A 17180-nucleotide genomic window follows, 5' to 3' on the forward strand; every position below is an offset into this window, starting at 1 on the left:
TCTTGTTCTGTTTCCTATAAGGACGGCTATTAGTTTTTTCTCATTCAAGATAAGGAGCTTCAGAAGAAAACTCCAGTGTGATAGCCTGTCATATAGATACATTTTAAAGGACTTGTTATCTACTGCTACTTTTCTGGTATCTGATGTCATGCTTATTGGGTATAGTGTAGTACTCAATGTACTGTGAGTTCTTCCTGTTCTATTTAAGCTGCATTTTACCATGTTAACTGCAACCCATATTTTGCTAAACAATCTTCCCAATGTTGATTACCAGACACTGTGTGGGCAGTGTGGACAGGAAAAAATGGCATTTTGCTTTGGAAAAAGTCCACTGCCAAAGTAGGTGCAGTAAATGCATCCCTGCTTGATGTTGTCTTTTGAAAATACACATTTTTGTGAACCAAATAGAAATCACTGAAAATAATTGTTATGGCAGAAGAGGTGAGAATCGTAGAAAACAAACAGTAGACAGGAACTAGAAACTGAAGGCAAAATGCATGCTTACCAACATTTCCTCAAATCTAATGCTCAGCATTAAGTTTATTTTATTCTTCTGACTTTGTTCTTGTCTAGAATGTTGAAATACAAAACCTATATGGGACAGCAGTATTTTAAAGGAGATTCTGACTTAGAGGCATTAAGTCATAATCCCACAGATGGCAGCTTCATACCATTGGCACCTCAGCCAAGTACAGCTTCTCTTGTACTAAACAGGGCCACTATTGCAGCAACACATCAGCATTTGACTTTACATCAACAGTAGCAGTAGGCAGCATAGAGATGTGTTGAATTTGAAGATGCACCTAGTGTAACGAACAGTTCTTTCCGGACCCTATGCGGACGACACAGTCCGACGGAGTGGGGAAACACTAGGGAAACGTCATGCAGGAAAACGGGGCAGAAGACAGGGGGGCGTGTCCAAGGTGTGCTGGTGCACGGGGGAGGTGTGGCCGAGGCGAACAATCCAAAAGTGTAATCCTTAGAGTATCCAAAACACACGAGTAAATCCAAAACCAGGAGATCCATCAGAAGAAGGATTAAAAACCACGAAGGCCGGGTCGGAACCGGCGGACGGGGAACGGGGAACAGAGGTTAAAACCTTAACGGGACCAGGCGCTTCCAGGTCCCGGACTCGCACGATATGGAAATCAGATGCAGAGCCCGGATGAGCGTCAGCGCCTGGCTTTTAAGGTGGGCTGGGAATAGGGAGCAGGTGCATAGAATACAGTCTTGAGTAAAAGGGCTGGAGCACCCTTAAGGAGGGGGAACTAATATCGTGACACCTAGTCTATTGCTGTGTTGGGTCTGGATCTCTACTGGTTATGAAGCTGTGTTGGGTTGGGATCTGTATTAGTTATAGAGCTGTACTGGGTCTGGTGCTTAGTTGTGTTTGGAGATGTACTGGGCTTGGAGTTTTGCTGGGGCTATGTTCAGTTAGGATCCTTACTGGGCCTGGAGCAGTGATGGAGTTGGGCTGGAACTCTGTTCAGACAGGGAGCTGAAGCTGGAGTTGCAGGCAAGGTGAAGCAGGGTTGGTCTCCTGCAAATCATCAACATGGGAAGACGGTGAAACTTGTCTGGCTTCAGTAAGTTTTACATCATCTTCTATCACCACAAATTACTTCAACTTGCCTCCTTAAACTTGTACCTCTCTGTTTAGGTAGTCTTAAAACATACAATGAATGTCATGTTATAAGTGTTATTTTTTACTTAGTCAAGTATAAATGTAATCATCTGTCATTAATTTATTATGAGCCCCCGGGGTGTAATGCTTGTGATGAGTATGCAAGCAGAATCATATGCTGAGGGCCTGTAAAATCACAGCTATTTTGAAGTAAAAGGAAGATGTTATGAAAACCCCTCTCTCCCTCAAATCAGTGTTCGGTGTGTTCCGGTTTGGGGTGCTGACCATTAGGGCAGCAAAGCTTCCCTGGACTGCTTTAATAGGGTTGTTTTGTCTTAAGGCAATTCTTGTTCTATCCAGACAGTGCTCACTGGTATCAAGCTTGAAGCTATAGTTTAGGTATTACAGTTTGTTGAAGCCTAACCCTCTGAGGGCTCCTGCAAGGTTTAACATAGTGCCATCTGTTAATCACTCCTCTAGACCTGAAAACAGATTTCCAAACACATTTAACCTTTTATTTCAATCTTGTCACTTTCTCCATGTTCCTTATTAAGTTGCCTTACCTTAATTAAACATTAGTGGAAATGTTTGTTCAAGATCAGGACAGTGTTCATAGTTTTTGATTTCTGTAAATTGGTGTTTGGTAGCTTCGTTCAGTTAGTCTCAGTGGGTATGGCACTGGGAAAATAAGGGAACAAATTTTTGAATAAATGTTCCTCATAGCAAGTGATTTAATAGAGGCTCATTCAGAAATGCTTCATACAATTTGAAAATCCTCTTTACCAGCCAAGTATGGACTGTATTAACTTTCTTTACTACTTCTACACTGCAGCTTCACTGTGGATCTGTTTGTAACAGGAATTTGGCCCTGCAGTATTTCAAAATCAATTGGATTGTTTTGCTTCCACTGAGTAAAAAGATTTTTAGTAATGTGGCCAGTTGTAGGGATATTGTACATTAGAGTGGGCAGAGTGACATTTTGTTACTCTGTGTATAAAAAGTAACCAACTGTATTCTATGCTTCCCATGTAACAAACTTTTTTAGAAATTTTGTATGACTTGAAAACATATTTTTTTATGTCCCAGGCTGGTCTTTAATCTGAAACTTTTGAAGTAAAGGCTGATGAATGTGTTTTAGATTTTTTGTCACAATTGTGTGTGGTTGATATGCTGAAAGCTAAAAAAGATACTCAACTCTGAGGCTCAGACTGTTACATTGGAGCTTGTGCACAGACAGAGCACAGACTTTGGGTGTCATGATGCTTTGCTGTCACAGGCAAGTCCATGGGCTGAGTCAGTTGCCAAGGTTACAGTACAGCTGCATCACATGACCCTTGACAGTGAGCCTGACAGTGCCTAAACACTGAGGGGGTCAGCAATTCATAGTCTCCTCCAGTTGCACACACATACTGTAGATTTTCCACTATTTTTTTATAATTAACCTAAGTTGAGATTCTCTGTCATGGTCAATGTTTTGATCTTGTCACAGATCTGTAACACTTTCACTTATTAAAATACCTCCGTGAAGACATAATACTACGGTGAGACCGTTTTCTTTCAATTAAAAATGACAGGAATATAACAGCTAATAAATTAGCTCCAACTTCCGTGGTACTTATTATTTCTGAATGACAACAACAACAATATAAAATATGCAAAGATGAAAAATCTCTATGTGATACATAGTTATGGTTCTCCTTTCTCAATTAATGAGAGCAGCAATTCAAGAGGCTCCTTTTCTAAAGACCTCAAAAAGCACAGTGCTCTTGTTAACTTTCTGAATTCTGCAACTCGGAAAAACCTGAATCCTAAAAACGATTTCAGTGCAAAATATTCTCAAGCAATACTTTTCGTACTGTTAAGTACCGCTTTTTCAGTAGTTTTCAGTAGGGTTTACATGTTATTTTTTTCCTGGAAATAGAGTTTTCACCTTCCAAACTCAAATTAAACATACAAAGGCTGTGGGTTCTTTAACTAGTATTCAAAATACAGCAAAATGAATTCAGATTGTTCAAGAAAGTAGTGATCTATCAATTAACTGCAACAGCGAGTATAAAAAATAGAGAAAACTGTTTGAAGGAAATGTTTCAACAGCATGGCAAAAAATCCAAAAGACTAACTTGTAAAATAACAAACTGGACAAATATTGTACTGTATAGACATTTTGTTTCTGTTAATATCAATGTAATGTGGTGTAATTGAATATATTATTAACAATATCTTTGACATTCAGTTGACTTCAGATGACTTGTATGTTGAATTCATTATTTCTGTTCTTACTGTATATAGAAATCTGGAATAAAAATCATGTTTGCACATTTCATTGATGGCAGAGATTGTTACACTCTAATATCTGAATATAATTCTTTTTCATCCTGACATGCATAACATGATAATAAAGATTGGATGTACAGATATATGCCTCCCCCAGAAATCGTGGAATTGAGCATGTTTTAATTTTTTCATTGAATTTCTCTGCTTTTCATGACAATATAGTACCAGTCTACTGCAATTCCATATACTCCAGCTTCTGTTGTATTAGCAGACTGAGACACTTTTGCACCATATTTGTATAAAAATCTGTTTTTAATTTGGGGCCTGTATTTGTGCAAGCCCTTAATGATGGGTGTAATGTATACCAGAGCCTGCAATTTAAATATAAATAAAAATGCTACTGCAGGCACTTAACATGATTTAATTATGACAATATTGGGCATTGATGGAAACTAGTGATACAATTAAGGATTATTTGATTTTTAATTTTGCATGAATTAGTAATAAGCTAATCAAAAACCACTTGGCATAATTCACATAGCATTAACAATAAATCAGACGTATTGTTCAGATTATTGAAAGTCATAAAAATCATGGTGATTTGAATGTGAAGAAGCTTGTCATTATTTTTAAGGAAATTATGATGTGTTCATCCAGCGCTTTAAGTTAAACTTCTTGATTATTTTTTTCTTTAAATTCACCCATTGTTTGTGGTATTTTGTCCTGTTTGTTACCTTCAAATTTCCATAGAAGATTCCATTCAATCATAAAGATGAAAAAATGTCACGTTACAAACGATAAACAAGTGAATATTTTTATTTAGAATATTATTGAAGGGTGTATTTCTGATTCTGCGTCATTTCTTTAAAGACAAGCAATTACAAGCTGCTACTGTTACTGTTGTTGCCTGTAAAAACTTTTTTTTTTTAATATACAACTTCTCTCTTGTCTTCACAGAAAGATTTAAATAGATTTTGTTCAATAGAGGTTACTGGGATTTGAAAACCAGACTTCGTGTTTTAATAGGGATTAATGGCTAAACCGTGCCGATGTGCAGCCTATTCTTGTCCCTGACAGAAGCTCGAAGAAGCCACTCCAAGTCCTGTGTAATACAGCCAAAAGGAGCTCTGCACTTTGTCCTGACACTTCATGGTCTTTTTGATCATGGGAACTCTCTAATCAGGCTCAAAAAGAAAACCAAACAAAACTGTACAAAGCTGTTGTACATTTCTATGTAGAAGATGCCCCTTATTCCAAAGAGCTCTGACTGCTCAGAAGAAAACCAGGAAAAGAAAATCAGGGGCATTGAGAGTTTTTCTCGCTTGCCGGTAATTCTAATATTTATTCTGTGCAAAAGGAGGAACTCAAAACATGGTGCTCTGTCCTGCTGATATCGCAGGAATGTACTATGAACTCTTACCAATACTACATCTTAGTAAATGCCCCATTAGTAACTTTAGTACTGCTTTATTTAATTCCATTACAAACAGAAGCTCTGTGTTATGAGTGAAAATGTATTGATATATTCAGGTTTAAGACACCTTTATTACCACAATTAAAATACTAGTGTCTATACTAGGGTACTAGGGTTTTTTAATTTCATTGCTTATATGATATCTTATATATATTATATATATATTGCTTATATTTCTGTCCCCAAATCTGTAGGAAGTAGGAAGGAGACTGCAACCTCAAGTGTTTAGCTTTACCTCATAAAATATTGATTGTGCTGACACAGATATTTTTAAATAAAATAAATTATAACTTATGGTAACTATAGTGGGCCACATAGTGTCGCAGTGGTTAGCACAGCTGCCTTGCAGGGTTGGGTTTCTGGGTTCAAATCTGGACCTGGGTTGTTATCTGCATGGAGTTGTTATCTTCCCCCATGTGTTTATATGGGTTTCCTCTGGGTGCACTGGTTAGAAAACTAGAAAATTAATGGATAACACTATTATCAAACTTTTTTCCTATTTCCTTTTCCTGGACAGTTCAGATTAATAGTTTGCAGCTGCAGCATGGTACACTGGCTCTGACAGTTAGCATACCAAGTGTATAAATGCAGAAAACTTTGGACTGTTCTCACTGGACTAGCATTTCCAAACCAGAGCCACAGTATAGTGACTGGAGACACCGTGCTATAGGAGGTGCTGCTCTTCACAACAGAAGGTTTTTCCTGATTACCAGGTCATTAAAGAGCCTAGGGCACCATGCATAAGCATAAGGGCATTAACCCCAGTGTCTTGACTATATACAACTCAGTGTTTCTATAATCTGGCCTTCTTAAAATCCCCCCTTCATTCAGCTGGTGAATCAATTTCTCCCCCTGGTGTGCTTTGCAGTGGGGCTGCTGATGAAAAACGGCTTTGTGTCAGCCAGGTGTGCTCTGAAAAAGTGGCCCCTCTCCTATATGTGAAGCCCTCTGAGGACCTTTGAGATGAAAACACTTTATTATTACAAGTAAAAATCCAAGGCAATATTCTTTTATAATTCTGCTTCAAGCACTACTTGAATTGTATCTATTTTTCTCATTTGCCTCTCCTGTAGCCTTTGCTAATCCTCCTATTTTGGTAATTTGATAGTGTCTTCAAATTTGATTCGTTTAAGTTTAACTTTACCAGGATCTAAACCATTGATATAAATTAGGAAGAGCATGATCCCGGTACAGATCTCTGCTCCACACATTACATGGCATCACCCCAACGTGGGCTTTCTCCCCTTATCTGTACTCTCTGTTATCCATAAACCTGTTGTCAGTTCACACAGTTACAGTACACTTCCCTGAATGCAACTTCCTATAATTTGAGAATTCATCTTTTTTGAGAAACATTATCAAACGCCTCTGAAAATCTAAATACACCAATTCATCGGCTCGAGTGTGTCTAATACTGCTGTTGCTTGTTCAAAGAGCTTTAATAAGCTAGTTAAGCAAGACCTATCTTTCCTAAATCATGTTGATTATCCTCTAGAATCATGTTTTACACATATATTATTCTCTGGTTTATTTCTAATTGTTTTTAATTACTTTGTTCAGTGTTGCCATCCTTCTTATGGATTGGTAAGATATCACTGGGACCTGGGAGTGTATTAACCTTGAGTGCTTCTAGTTTTGATTCTTCTATGTTAATATTATTTAATACAGAGCTTTGTCCTATTGCTGCAACAGGCATAGTGTCTACTTCTTTCTTAGTGAACACCTGAGTGACATCCTCATTTAGTACATCAGCTAAATGATGCAGTAGATTCTAGAATGCAGACATGTTCCTTCTCTTGTTCAGAGTCAACAAAATGAAGACATGATAGCAAATTGTGACCAATATGCGCTGTTGTGGTTTACGACATTTTGGAATTCCTCTGGGGCTTTGACATGGCCTGGATTAAATCACAGCTCTGACCACCCACTAATCAGGAGCCGCAGTACTGTCTCCAGTATGCGCGCCAGTGCTTTCCAGGTCTCCAGACATCAAGGCAGGAAGCCTCTGGAGAATGAAAAGTTCTCCTCAAGTAGCAGGGCTATAACATGCAGCTGGAGAGTGGGATGGTGAAGCGACAGGGCTGAAGTAGATCTGAATCCCTAAAGCAAAGACCTGTCCCTGTCTAGGCCCTCCCGCTATGTCTGCAGATGGCCAGCATCTTACTTTTCACTGAAGGTCCATGTTACTTCAGGACTCCTTGTTGTGCATCTTAGAAAATCATACTGAACTCAACTGCTATCAGTCGAACAAAGCAAGTCACCACTTGATCTACTGTGCGCCACTTTATAAATGCATGTCCTTGGTTGTGTGGTGTCATTCATTTTATTAATACTGAAGCAAAATCATATCAAAAGGAATTCAGGTTGAAAACCACTTGATAATAACTGTTTAAAAAAAATCAAAGTAATTCATTATTAGGGACTGCTTGTTTGTGACATGGTGTTCCATGGTTTCAGATCACATACGCATTTGTCTTTCTGTTTGCTCAGACCTGTGTCCTGGGATTTTGTTGCTTATCCCTCTCCCCAGCCTTCCTTTAAATCCATTGTTTTCGGTTTTGTTTTCTATTTTCAATTTGATTAAGCTCACGGATTAGCAGTAGGGAGACTTTCAAATATATTGACTCGTTGTCATATAATGCCATTGCAGATATTAAAGCCTACATTTCATGCACCCCGTCCCTACCTGAATAGGGCTTAAATAAATTTAATTTAATGTGTTTTTTTCTCTTTAGTATAGGTCTGTCAAACTGAACCAGTTATGGCTCTTTAAGCAACACAGCAAGTTTTAGTTGATTTTGATTTGGAGTGACTTTCCAAAGGCTTCCGGGTTTTGCAATTTGATTATAAAGTATTCTAGAAATTACTTCTGCAGGCTTCTTTGATGATCTGTAATCTCAAAGGTGGGTTTCCTCTATTTTTGAGACATTAAGCATCCTTGTTCAATACAGGCTTGCAAGGATAGGCTCTGACTCCCCCGCAACCCTGTACTGGATAAAGCTGGTAGAAAATGGATGGATGTTCAATACATGGAAAGACAGGAACAAAACAATAATTTTGTGCTTATCTTTCATATTTGAAGCATGGCCAAAATAACACATGTCTCTGAAGGAGGGAGACATCAAGAGTGTCCCAGCTAACATATTTCATTGTGCGATGTTTAAAGTCATGTGTGTACTGTATGTACTTGAAAGGTTAATATGCAGCATAGGCACATAAATATGTCTGTTGAAGCCAGGGTAAAATCACTAAAGATGAGCACAGAGCTGGAAAGCATTAATCTGTAGCTTCAGCCAAACATAAAATCATAAAATCTTAATATAGTGCTCAACCTTTGCTCTGGATCGGGGTTCTTAATCAGCAAGGGTTTCACACTGTGTCATTGAATGAAAGGCTCATTTCAATTAAGGACAGCGGCAAAAATGCAACAGCCAGAAAAAGTAATTATTCAGCCTCCGACAGAGAAAATCCCACAACCTCCTGTCTGTCTTTAGTTTTCTTCGCAAGAGCCCAACATTCTTCTCTTGCCACAAGGACATGACTGGACCTCCAGTCTTCCCACACCCATTTACTTTTACTTTGACCTGTGGAAGCCACAACAAGACCTGCTAAACAGAATTAAGTATACAAACAAACACACAGCATTTGTTGAAATTGAGGACAGAACTGCAGGTTATTAGCAAGAATAAAAGCATAATAACTAGGAAACCAGTTGTAGATTGTGTTTAAGTCTGTTGTTATAATATGATAGTCATTTGTATAATATTTCTTATAGCTTAGAGGGAAGTTGATAAACAGAGTTTATTAGAATATTGCTTACGTGCCACAAGAAACACAATTCCTAATCATAATATTTGCTCATTTTTATTTCTGCAGTTTAAATGTACTCTTAAATATGTAACTCCCTTTGTTTTACCAGGCGCACACAATATTGGGCACTGGGTGATGGAAAGTCACTTTTATGATTACTGTCACGCTATAAAATTTAGAATATTTGGACACTTTATAATGAAAGATCATTTTTTACTGCCATACTGTGAAATTTGTTATAATTTGTGCAGAATTTCTCCTGTGTAATGGAATGTGCCTGTGTTATTGTAAATCAGCACAAACACAGTTATCACTGCATTACAAAAGTGACACATAGCTTTGATAGTTTATTTACTGTTTTGGCTCATCATAATTTTTCGCGTTGCTAAAAAAACAACCTGAAATTTATAAGGGAATCCATGTGGTTGAAACACAAAAAGTGTTTTATTTCTCGCTTCATCATAGTATCTAAAATATAGGCAGTAGTAGTAAGCAGCTTTGAACTCTGCACCAGTAGTGTTCTGGGTTCGATGCTCTGATGCTGCGCTGAGCAACACACCTGATTGACATTGCTCTAGTTGTGTAAATGAGTCCCATGTAACAAGCTTTTATTAAAATTACTTCTAATGTATACAAACACAGATTGTGTATAGATAATCAAAAAATGCATGTAAATTATATAATACCATAATAATAGACAAAAAGATGGTGGTAAAACAAGGTAAACTGGATAATCACCCAATTTTTGCACCAGATTGTAAAGTTTTATTTTTCTCCAAATATTGGACTTCAGGATATTTGATTTTTAGCCTTCTAACCCTCGTACAGTAGCTACAGTAGCTGTGGCTACTTTAAATCAGGATCTTTAAATCTGTTGAAAATGAACAGTTAACATTTTTATCACATTTTGGAAACAGAAAAAACAACAAATAAAGAACCATAATAAGTAGAGAAAGGGAGTTAATCAGACACATTTTGAAAATGAGAGAACATTCTAACTACAATACGCCTAATAGCTGATCATTGAGCAGGAGCAGTCAAGAGTTCAGTGGCATGGTCACACCAGTCTTATCCAAATCAATTTTAGGCAGATAGACTTAAAACTGCTCTGTCACAGGACACTCCAAGAGTGAGTGTGCATCTATGACAGAGCGTATTGTATGATGGAAGATTCAAGATTGAAATGGAATAGCTGCTTACCTTGGTCCCACACTGTATCCTGAATGGGGCTTCCATCCAGCTTGTCTAGTTTAAGCAAAGTCACAGACAAAGGAGACATCTCTTATGGAATTTGATACAAGAAAATCAGGCACTGGATGGGAGATAAAGCTGTGTCCTATGGTAATAAGAATGGTAATACTAGATAGATAAAATAGGAAAGTCCAAGTAGGGAGTTAGCCTCAGTTCGATCCTGAAACGTTCATTATCATCAAAGATGTTACCATGAATATGAACGTTTCCTGTACACCCAGATGGGTAGCTTACGGTTTCTACATTGGGTAGTTCCATGCTGAGCGATCAGACCCCTTCACTGCCTCTAAGGAAAGACCTGCACAAGAGACTAGCTGACGAACTGCCTCATCCACAATACAAAGGAGGATTTACACATTATCAGAAACAAATCATCCCTTCAAAAAGCCTGTCAGATCCTGATGTTATTAATTACAAATATGCTTCTATCTGCTTAAAAAGAACCTTTGCAAACTGTGTATGACTTAATTTAAAAAGATAACATCCCCTAGCTCTTTGAACATTGCCTTTTTTCTAAAAGAAGAAAAATTAGAGATGATTTCTTACCTCCAGGAAAAGTTTTCATTGAAAAATATACAGACTTTAATATAAAAAACAGCTCTCTTTGCCAGCACCAGATTAGTTACCTTCTATACCAAGTATTCCTGCATAGATTGAGCAGATTCTAAGTCCTACAAAGTTAAAGTAATGTCTTAAAAGCAACTCGATCAGTAATTATTGAGGTAATTTCAGAGAATCATTGTTGAATGAAGTGAATGTCTAGCACAGACCATCAAGCCACCATCTGCATGATTTTTAGAAGATGCCATGTTTACCAGGGTCCAATGAGGTTGCAGGATATTTGAACTACAACTTTTTTATACCATACAATTGCACATGTTTTTAGCAGGAGTTGTTGTTTATTCTACTGTATATGAGAAGGCACTAGGTATGTATGGTTCAGTCAGGCTTTCATAGACATTACCTGGCTGTTGTGTGATATTGTGAAGTAAACTCTGTGAAGACTCTAGGATGATGATCAACAACTCCCTCTCCTGTTTTCCCAGGTTTGAGTTTCTCTCATTTTAATTCTGTTAATGCTACTTATGTGACTGAATTGGTAGCTAGAATGAGACCTACTGCCTCTGCACTATACCCTGTTCCTATCCCCCACTCAAGATAACTTCCTCTGGTGTATTTCCACCAATCCCAATTACTCATGGAATTCCACAGGTTCTTTCCCACCTACTTTACATTGTAGAAATTATATGAAGCCTTTGGGTCAGATTGTTCTCTATCATGGACTTAGATTTCACTGTGATTCTAACTTAATCAGAGTAAATACAGCAAACCAAATCAGACACTACTGCTGCCTGTCTGACATCAAGTTATAGATGCAACAGAACTTTCTTGTGACAAGACCGAGGTCATGCTTACTGCCTCCTAACAACAGCTACGCAAAATTGGTGATTTCAGTGTCATGAAATTAAACCCTTGACCGAAGTTAGAAACCATGGTGTTATTTTTGACCCCGTGTTGTTACTTGAAGCCCGTGCTAGAAATCTCACAAGGGTATCATTTTTCCATCTGTGTAACGTTACCAGGTGTTGAACTCCTTGTTCTGCCTATCCGGCTAAATTGTTGACACATAATACATTATTTCATCAAGATTAGACTACTGTAATACATTGCTTTCTAGGCTATTTCCTGAGCTACTAAATAGGCTCCAGTGTGTCCAGAATTCTGGGCTTGTCTGCTAACCAGAAATATACTGACTCAGTGTTTAACTCCTGTCCTAAGTAAATGGCACCTGCTCTCTGTGAACTTTAGAGAAGGTTCTAGAGTTCGCCTGATTACATACAGTATGAGGCAAATGATTGACCTAGCTCTAGATTATCTTTAAGCACTTACTGCAAGAGTACAACTCATCTCTTAAATTTGAGAAATACTGATTTGTGTCTTCACATTGTACCAAATATAAGGCTCTACCTAATGTGTGACAATAGCTTCTTTTGGACAGATCCATGATTGTGGAACCTCTTGCCCAAGTCTGTTAGAGACTCTGCAACTGTGGACACTTTTTTACTAAAGGTTTTCATGTGCAATTCTATTTAACTCCTGGTTTAATCGAATCATTCTGTTGTGTGAAGTGTGACCCTTAAGTGTATTTTTTTTCAAATGCAAAGATATTTTAAGATAAGAGAGTGTTTCCAGCTCAAGCAGGGCTGTGCACTTAAGAGAGTGCAGCATGATAAATATTTGAGAAATAAATAGAAACGTTTTTTAGGCTTTGCTAAATAAAAACTGCAATGAAATAATTTAACAAAAACAATAAGACCAAAGGAATATCCTCACAATGTCTGTTGACAGGAATGCCTGAGTCCCCAGTACATACTGTATATAGTGCAGAGATGTTTGTGAACCCCTCAGAAACTGAAATACCTAAAATTACTTATTTAATTTTATGGGTTGTACTGTACATCATTGTATTTGAATGTTTTTCAATTAGAATGGGAACATATATTGCATTCATTTCTAAAATAAAAAATGTTAATTTAACAAAAGTAGAAATGCACTTGAAATATTTACAGTTCACAATGTTCATTATAAAAAATATTAAGGTGATGCAAACTTCAAATGTGTAGGACAGTAGTTTATATTATATAGCCCATGCTGTACATATAGTACAAATATATAGCTATTAATTTGGCCACTGGGCATTTCAGGAAGAGAAAAATATTATAACAAATATATTTATGTTATACCGCATAAATCATCTTCAACTAATTCAACAAATGTTATTTGTTGTTGCAGAACAGTCCTGTGTTATAATATAGATATTTAAATGACTGGAACACACTTTCAGAATAGCTTCAGGAGTGTTCAGTTTGGAGCCCAGATCCAAGTTCAGAGGGAAATGAAGCTTTTACTTTCGTGATATGGTTATAATTCAGGGAACAGCCATTGTAAGTGAAATCCTCACAGTGATCTGCACTAACAGTCTGCATAATTAAAGGTGATGTAAAAGTCTACAAATCTGGTTAGGAGTTATGAAAGGAAGACAGACCAATTCAGTTTAGTCACCAAGACCTTTGGTGTTATCGGTGCACTGAATCAATGAGGTCTTCCCACATGAGAGGGGCTTAACCAGCCAGTATATAGTGCATCATGATGGGAAGACACGTCCCAGGGAAGCAGTGAGTATTAGCAATGACAGCACAGAAGTGTGAACCAGCTGTGATACATTAAACAATAGTCCGAAATTTAGAAATGACCTTTTCATGAAGACTAGCTGTTTTAATTAGACAAATGTTATCAGGAGAATATCTTCACCCATTCCACCTATTTCATGTAGCCTGCTCTGATGAAGTTCTAAAAAGGTTTTTTACTACTTTAGGTTTGTACAGTGTGCCCTAGCTGATTAGAGGAGTCAATTGTATCAATCATTTTACTGCCTGACCCATGACTAGAATGAGGTTTGTGAGCAGGAACTGCTATATAGAAGTTGTGTCCAGTACCGAAGAGCCATAGTCCAGCAGGATATATAAGGAATCGTTAAATCAGCATTCAGTATTAAATCGGGTATGTGAGTCTCCAGGAGCTGAAGCATCAACCTTAATATTTGGGTGTAACCCATATTCCAGCACATATTATCCTAGTGCACATTTTCCTCTAAACAAGGCACAAGCAAGAAGTTAAGATAGGCAAAATGTCTGTGCTGTGGGATTCTCTTTGCACACTTCTTCTTCAAGCAAGAAGCAAGGGTAGTGTAAAGGCTTAAAGCCTTAAGTGCATGTTATCACAATTGTGTGATGATGGTGTTCATCATGGCCTGAGCTTCAATGTGTGTTGCTGTTGTTTTTCTATACTTGTGACAGCAGGACAGACATGTGTGGGCCCTGCAGGCTGCTCCCTCTGTGTTTGCTTCTGTTCCCACTGTGTAGGTGTGCCTGGAGGGTCAGTTCTCCCTGCAGCAGGGCAGGGTGGTGGTGGAGACCTGCTGTCGTGTCCTTTCCCTCTGCTGCTGGTGGTCACATGAGGATTAGCTTTACAACCTCAATCATCGCTCCTCAGAGCCTTGGCAAGTCAGAGAAGCCGGCGCAGGCCCACATCATGGTGCGAGGGTGTTTGGTGTGGTTCTCTGCCCTGCTGGTTCCTGCTGCACCCTTCTGTAGCATGTTGTATTCCTCCCTTTGTTCAGCCATTCAGCTCCTGAGATGTACTCTAGCACCTCTCTTCCCCAGACACAGGGCAGGGCAGACATAGACACAATAACGCACACTCACACCAATTTTCCCAGAAGCCACCTAACCCACTACCATGTCTTTGGACAGTGGGGGGAAACTGGAGCACCTAGAGGAAATTTACATGAACATGGGGAGAACATGCAAACTCCATACAGATAGGACTTCAAGTCTGAAATTGAACCCAAGGACCCAACGCTGTGAGGCAGCAATGCTAACCACAGTACCACTGTGCTGCCCAACCGCAATACTAATGGTCAGTAGTATTTGCATCCTCTGCAATGATTTTAGTACACTTATTTAAAAGCATACATTTTTAATCAAGAGTGAAATATAAACAACGCACTAGCAAAGTGTAATTTAGAAAACTATGTATAATTTTGGACACCACTAGAAAGATGCTGGAAAGGACTAGAAAGATACTGCTGCTCTGGATTTTCTCTCAATCCAGAGAAAAATAACAAAATATATTGCGGGACTTAAAAGTATTCCCTGGTCTAACAGGCTGAAAAAAACTAACCTTTTTTAGTCTTGAACAAATAAAATTATGAGATGTCCTAATTGATGTCAAGTCAGTGGAATAAAAGATCTGTGAATTAACCAAATTACATGGAGGTGGTGATGGTTGTTTTTTGCGTTACATTGATGTTAACTGCACGGTAGGTGTGCAACGCGCAAACACCGGCTAAACTGTACGTGTGCGCTGATGCGACATAATTCTCTAAAAGGGGCTTGTTTGTAAAATTTCTTCTGTGGCAGAGTAAACACCCATTCCGAACTCCAGTCCGGCTATTTACAGTCTCCGTAAAGAAGGCAGGAGTACGTTGGAGCTCCATTGGCTGGGAAGTGTGGCTAAGACAAGAATTTCTCTCAGTCTCACCGCTTGGAGTAGAAAGAGAGAGGCAGAGTTCCAGTAGGATGCTCTCTGTCGAGAGTACGAGGTAGCAGCCGTGGAGGATAACACACTTTGAAAAAAAAAATGCACCGAACAGTCCTGATTCCCCAAACCCCGCAGTGTGTCCTACTAAAAGCGCATTAAAAGAAACACACAGCGGAACCTTGTCTGCTGTCTTCAAAAGGAAATTGTCTATGCTAGAGGGCGGTGGCACTCGCTTTACACTAAAGTGGGTCTGACACCAGTCCTGGGACCCCACGAACCTGTTTTCTTCCCGAGCCAGGAAGAACAAAGCAGAAAGTTCTTGAGCGGTCCTGCCGCAAAGCAGCGGATTTTGTGTTCCACGAGGAGTTGTTACATCCTTCGTATCATGGGGAAAAGTCAGCAGACTGGACACATTGGAACAGGACTGGGATACGTACTGCAAATGTGCATCTTACCTGGACTCGCAGTGTTGTTCGTCATCAGCACGGCTTCCGCTCAAGGTAAGAAACTAAGATGTCCCGTTACCTGGGCGTTGTGGGACGCGCTTCAAGCACATACTGTATGTATACACACGTACATTATATTGTAGTAACTTCTGATGTAGCGTGTTTGCACGGGCAGGCGCTTCATAAAGAACACTTGCAAAGTTTTATACATCTTACTCTTGTAAATACCAGCTACGTTTAAGTTTTTGTTTCCGAAAAGTTCGATATTCCTGTCGATCGAACGAAGCAGTAGAACCGAGAATAATTTCTGCGCAATGCAAACACTAGCGTGATAGGACGATTGAAAGCACAGCAGGTTCTTTGACTTTGAGGGAATCGCAAAAAAAAAACTTCAGGCGGACACAGGTTTTGTGTGCGCCGACTATAGTTAGAGCTTGTGCTCTCAATACTGTGGGGAGGTTTATGGTCGGCTGTGTTAACTTAGAAGTAGCCAAGTGCTACAGGCACCATGTGCATTCATGCTCCCGATTAAGAAGTAATCCACAATGTAAATATTGGAAAACGGCTTTATTACGGAATAATTAGTAGTCCACGAAATTTAATAGGGTTAGTCTGTTTAGTTTGTGTGTCGTAAGCAAACATTTGTTCATGCTGGACTCCAAACAAACACAGGACAGAACGGGCACCGCTTCAAAGGCTCTCTTAAATCGGTCAAGGATGCGTCCACTTCGGTGCAGACTTCCTTTATTTGGCAGAAAAAAAAAGTTAGAATAATACAATAAGAAAGTCGTCTGTTTAAAACCAAAGTCTGACAGCTTTGCCTCCTGTCTCGATTCATCCAACATTGGCAGGGATCATTACAGATGTAGAAATGCCGGAGAATCAAAATATGGGAATCAGGCACTGAAGGTGTGTGATAGCGGCGGCCTCGGGCAGAGATTTCCAGTGAAAACGGAGTGGAGCTACAGTATGACTTTGCTCTCACCAACAGTTGCATAATGGGCAGGAAAACTGGAATCATAACCGATTAATTGCCCCGAACAATTCATACGCTGAGACCCGCTTTCCTGTACCTGGCGCGACATTGCCCGCGTATAAGTTCTTTGGAAATAATAGGCATTTCTGCCGAATACAGGGTAGCTCACGGGCCACTTCAATAAGCAGCATATACTGTACAGAATACACCGATTTAATTTAT

The 17180-nt window shown here is 38.9% G+C and overlaps 1 protein-coding gene across 2 annotated transcripts in view; it reads left to right on the forward strand.

The window, feature by feature from the left end:
• Positions 1-15516: 15516 nt before the first annotated feature.
• The window catches only part of unc5ca (unc-5 netrin receptor Ca), a 178148-nt gene continuing 176484 nt past the window's right edge, over positions 15517-17180 (forward strand). For both annotated transcript variants that reach the window (XM_015340405.2, XM_015340406.2), the window contains exon 1: positions 15517-16036. In XM_015340405.2, the coding sequence (XP_015195891.1) occupies positions 15922-16036 (115 nt within the window). In that variant the 5' untranslated portion in view covers positions 15517-15921. The remainder of the gene's footprint in view (positions 16037-17180) is intronic.

This window comes from Lepisosteus oculatus, chromosome 3 (assembly GCF_040954835.1).
Source record: "Lepisosteus oculatus isolate fLepOcu1 chromosome 3, fLepOcu1.hap2, whole genome shotgun sequence".
Taxonomy (NCBI): Eukaryota; Metazoa; Chordata; class Actinopteri; order Semionotiformes; family Lepisosteidae; genus Lepisosteus; species Lepisosteus oculatus.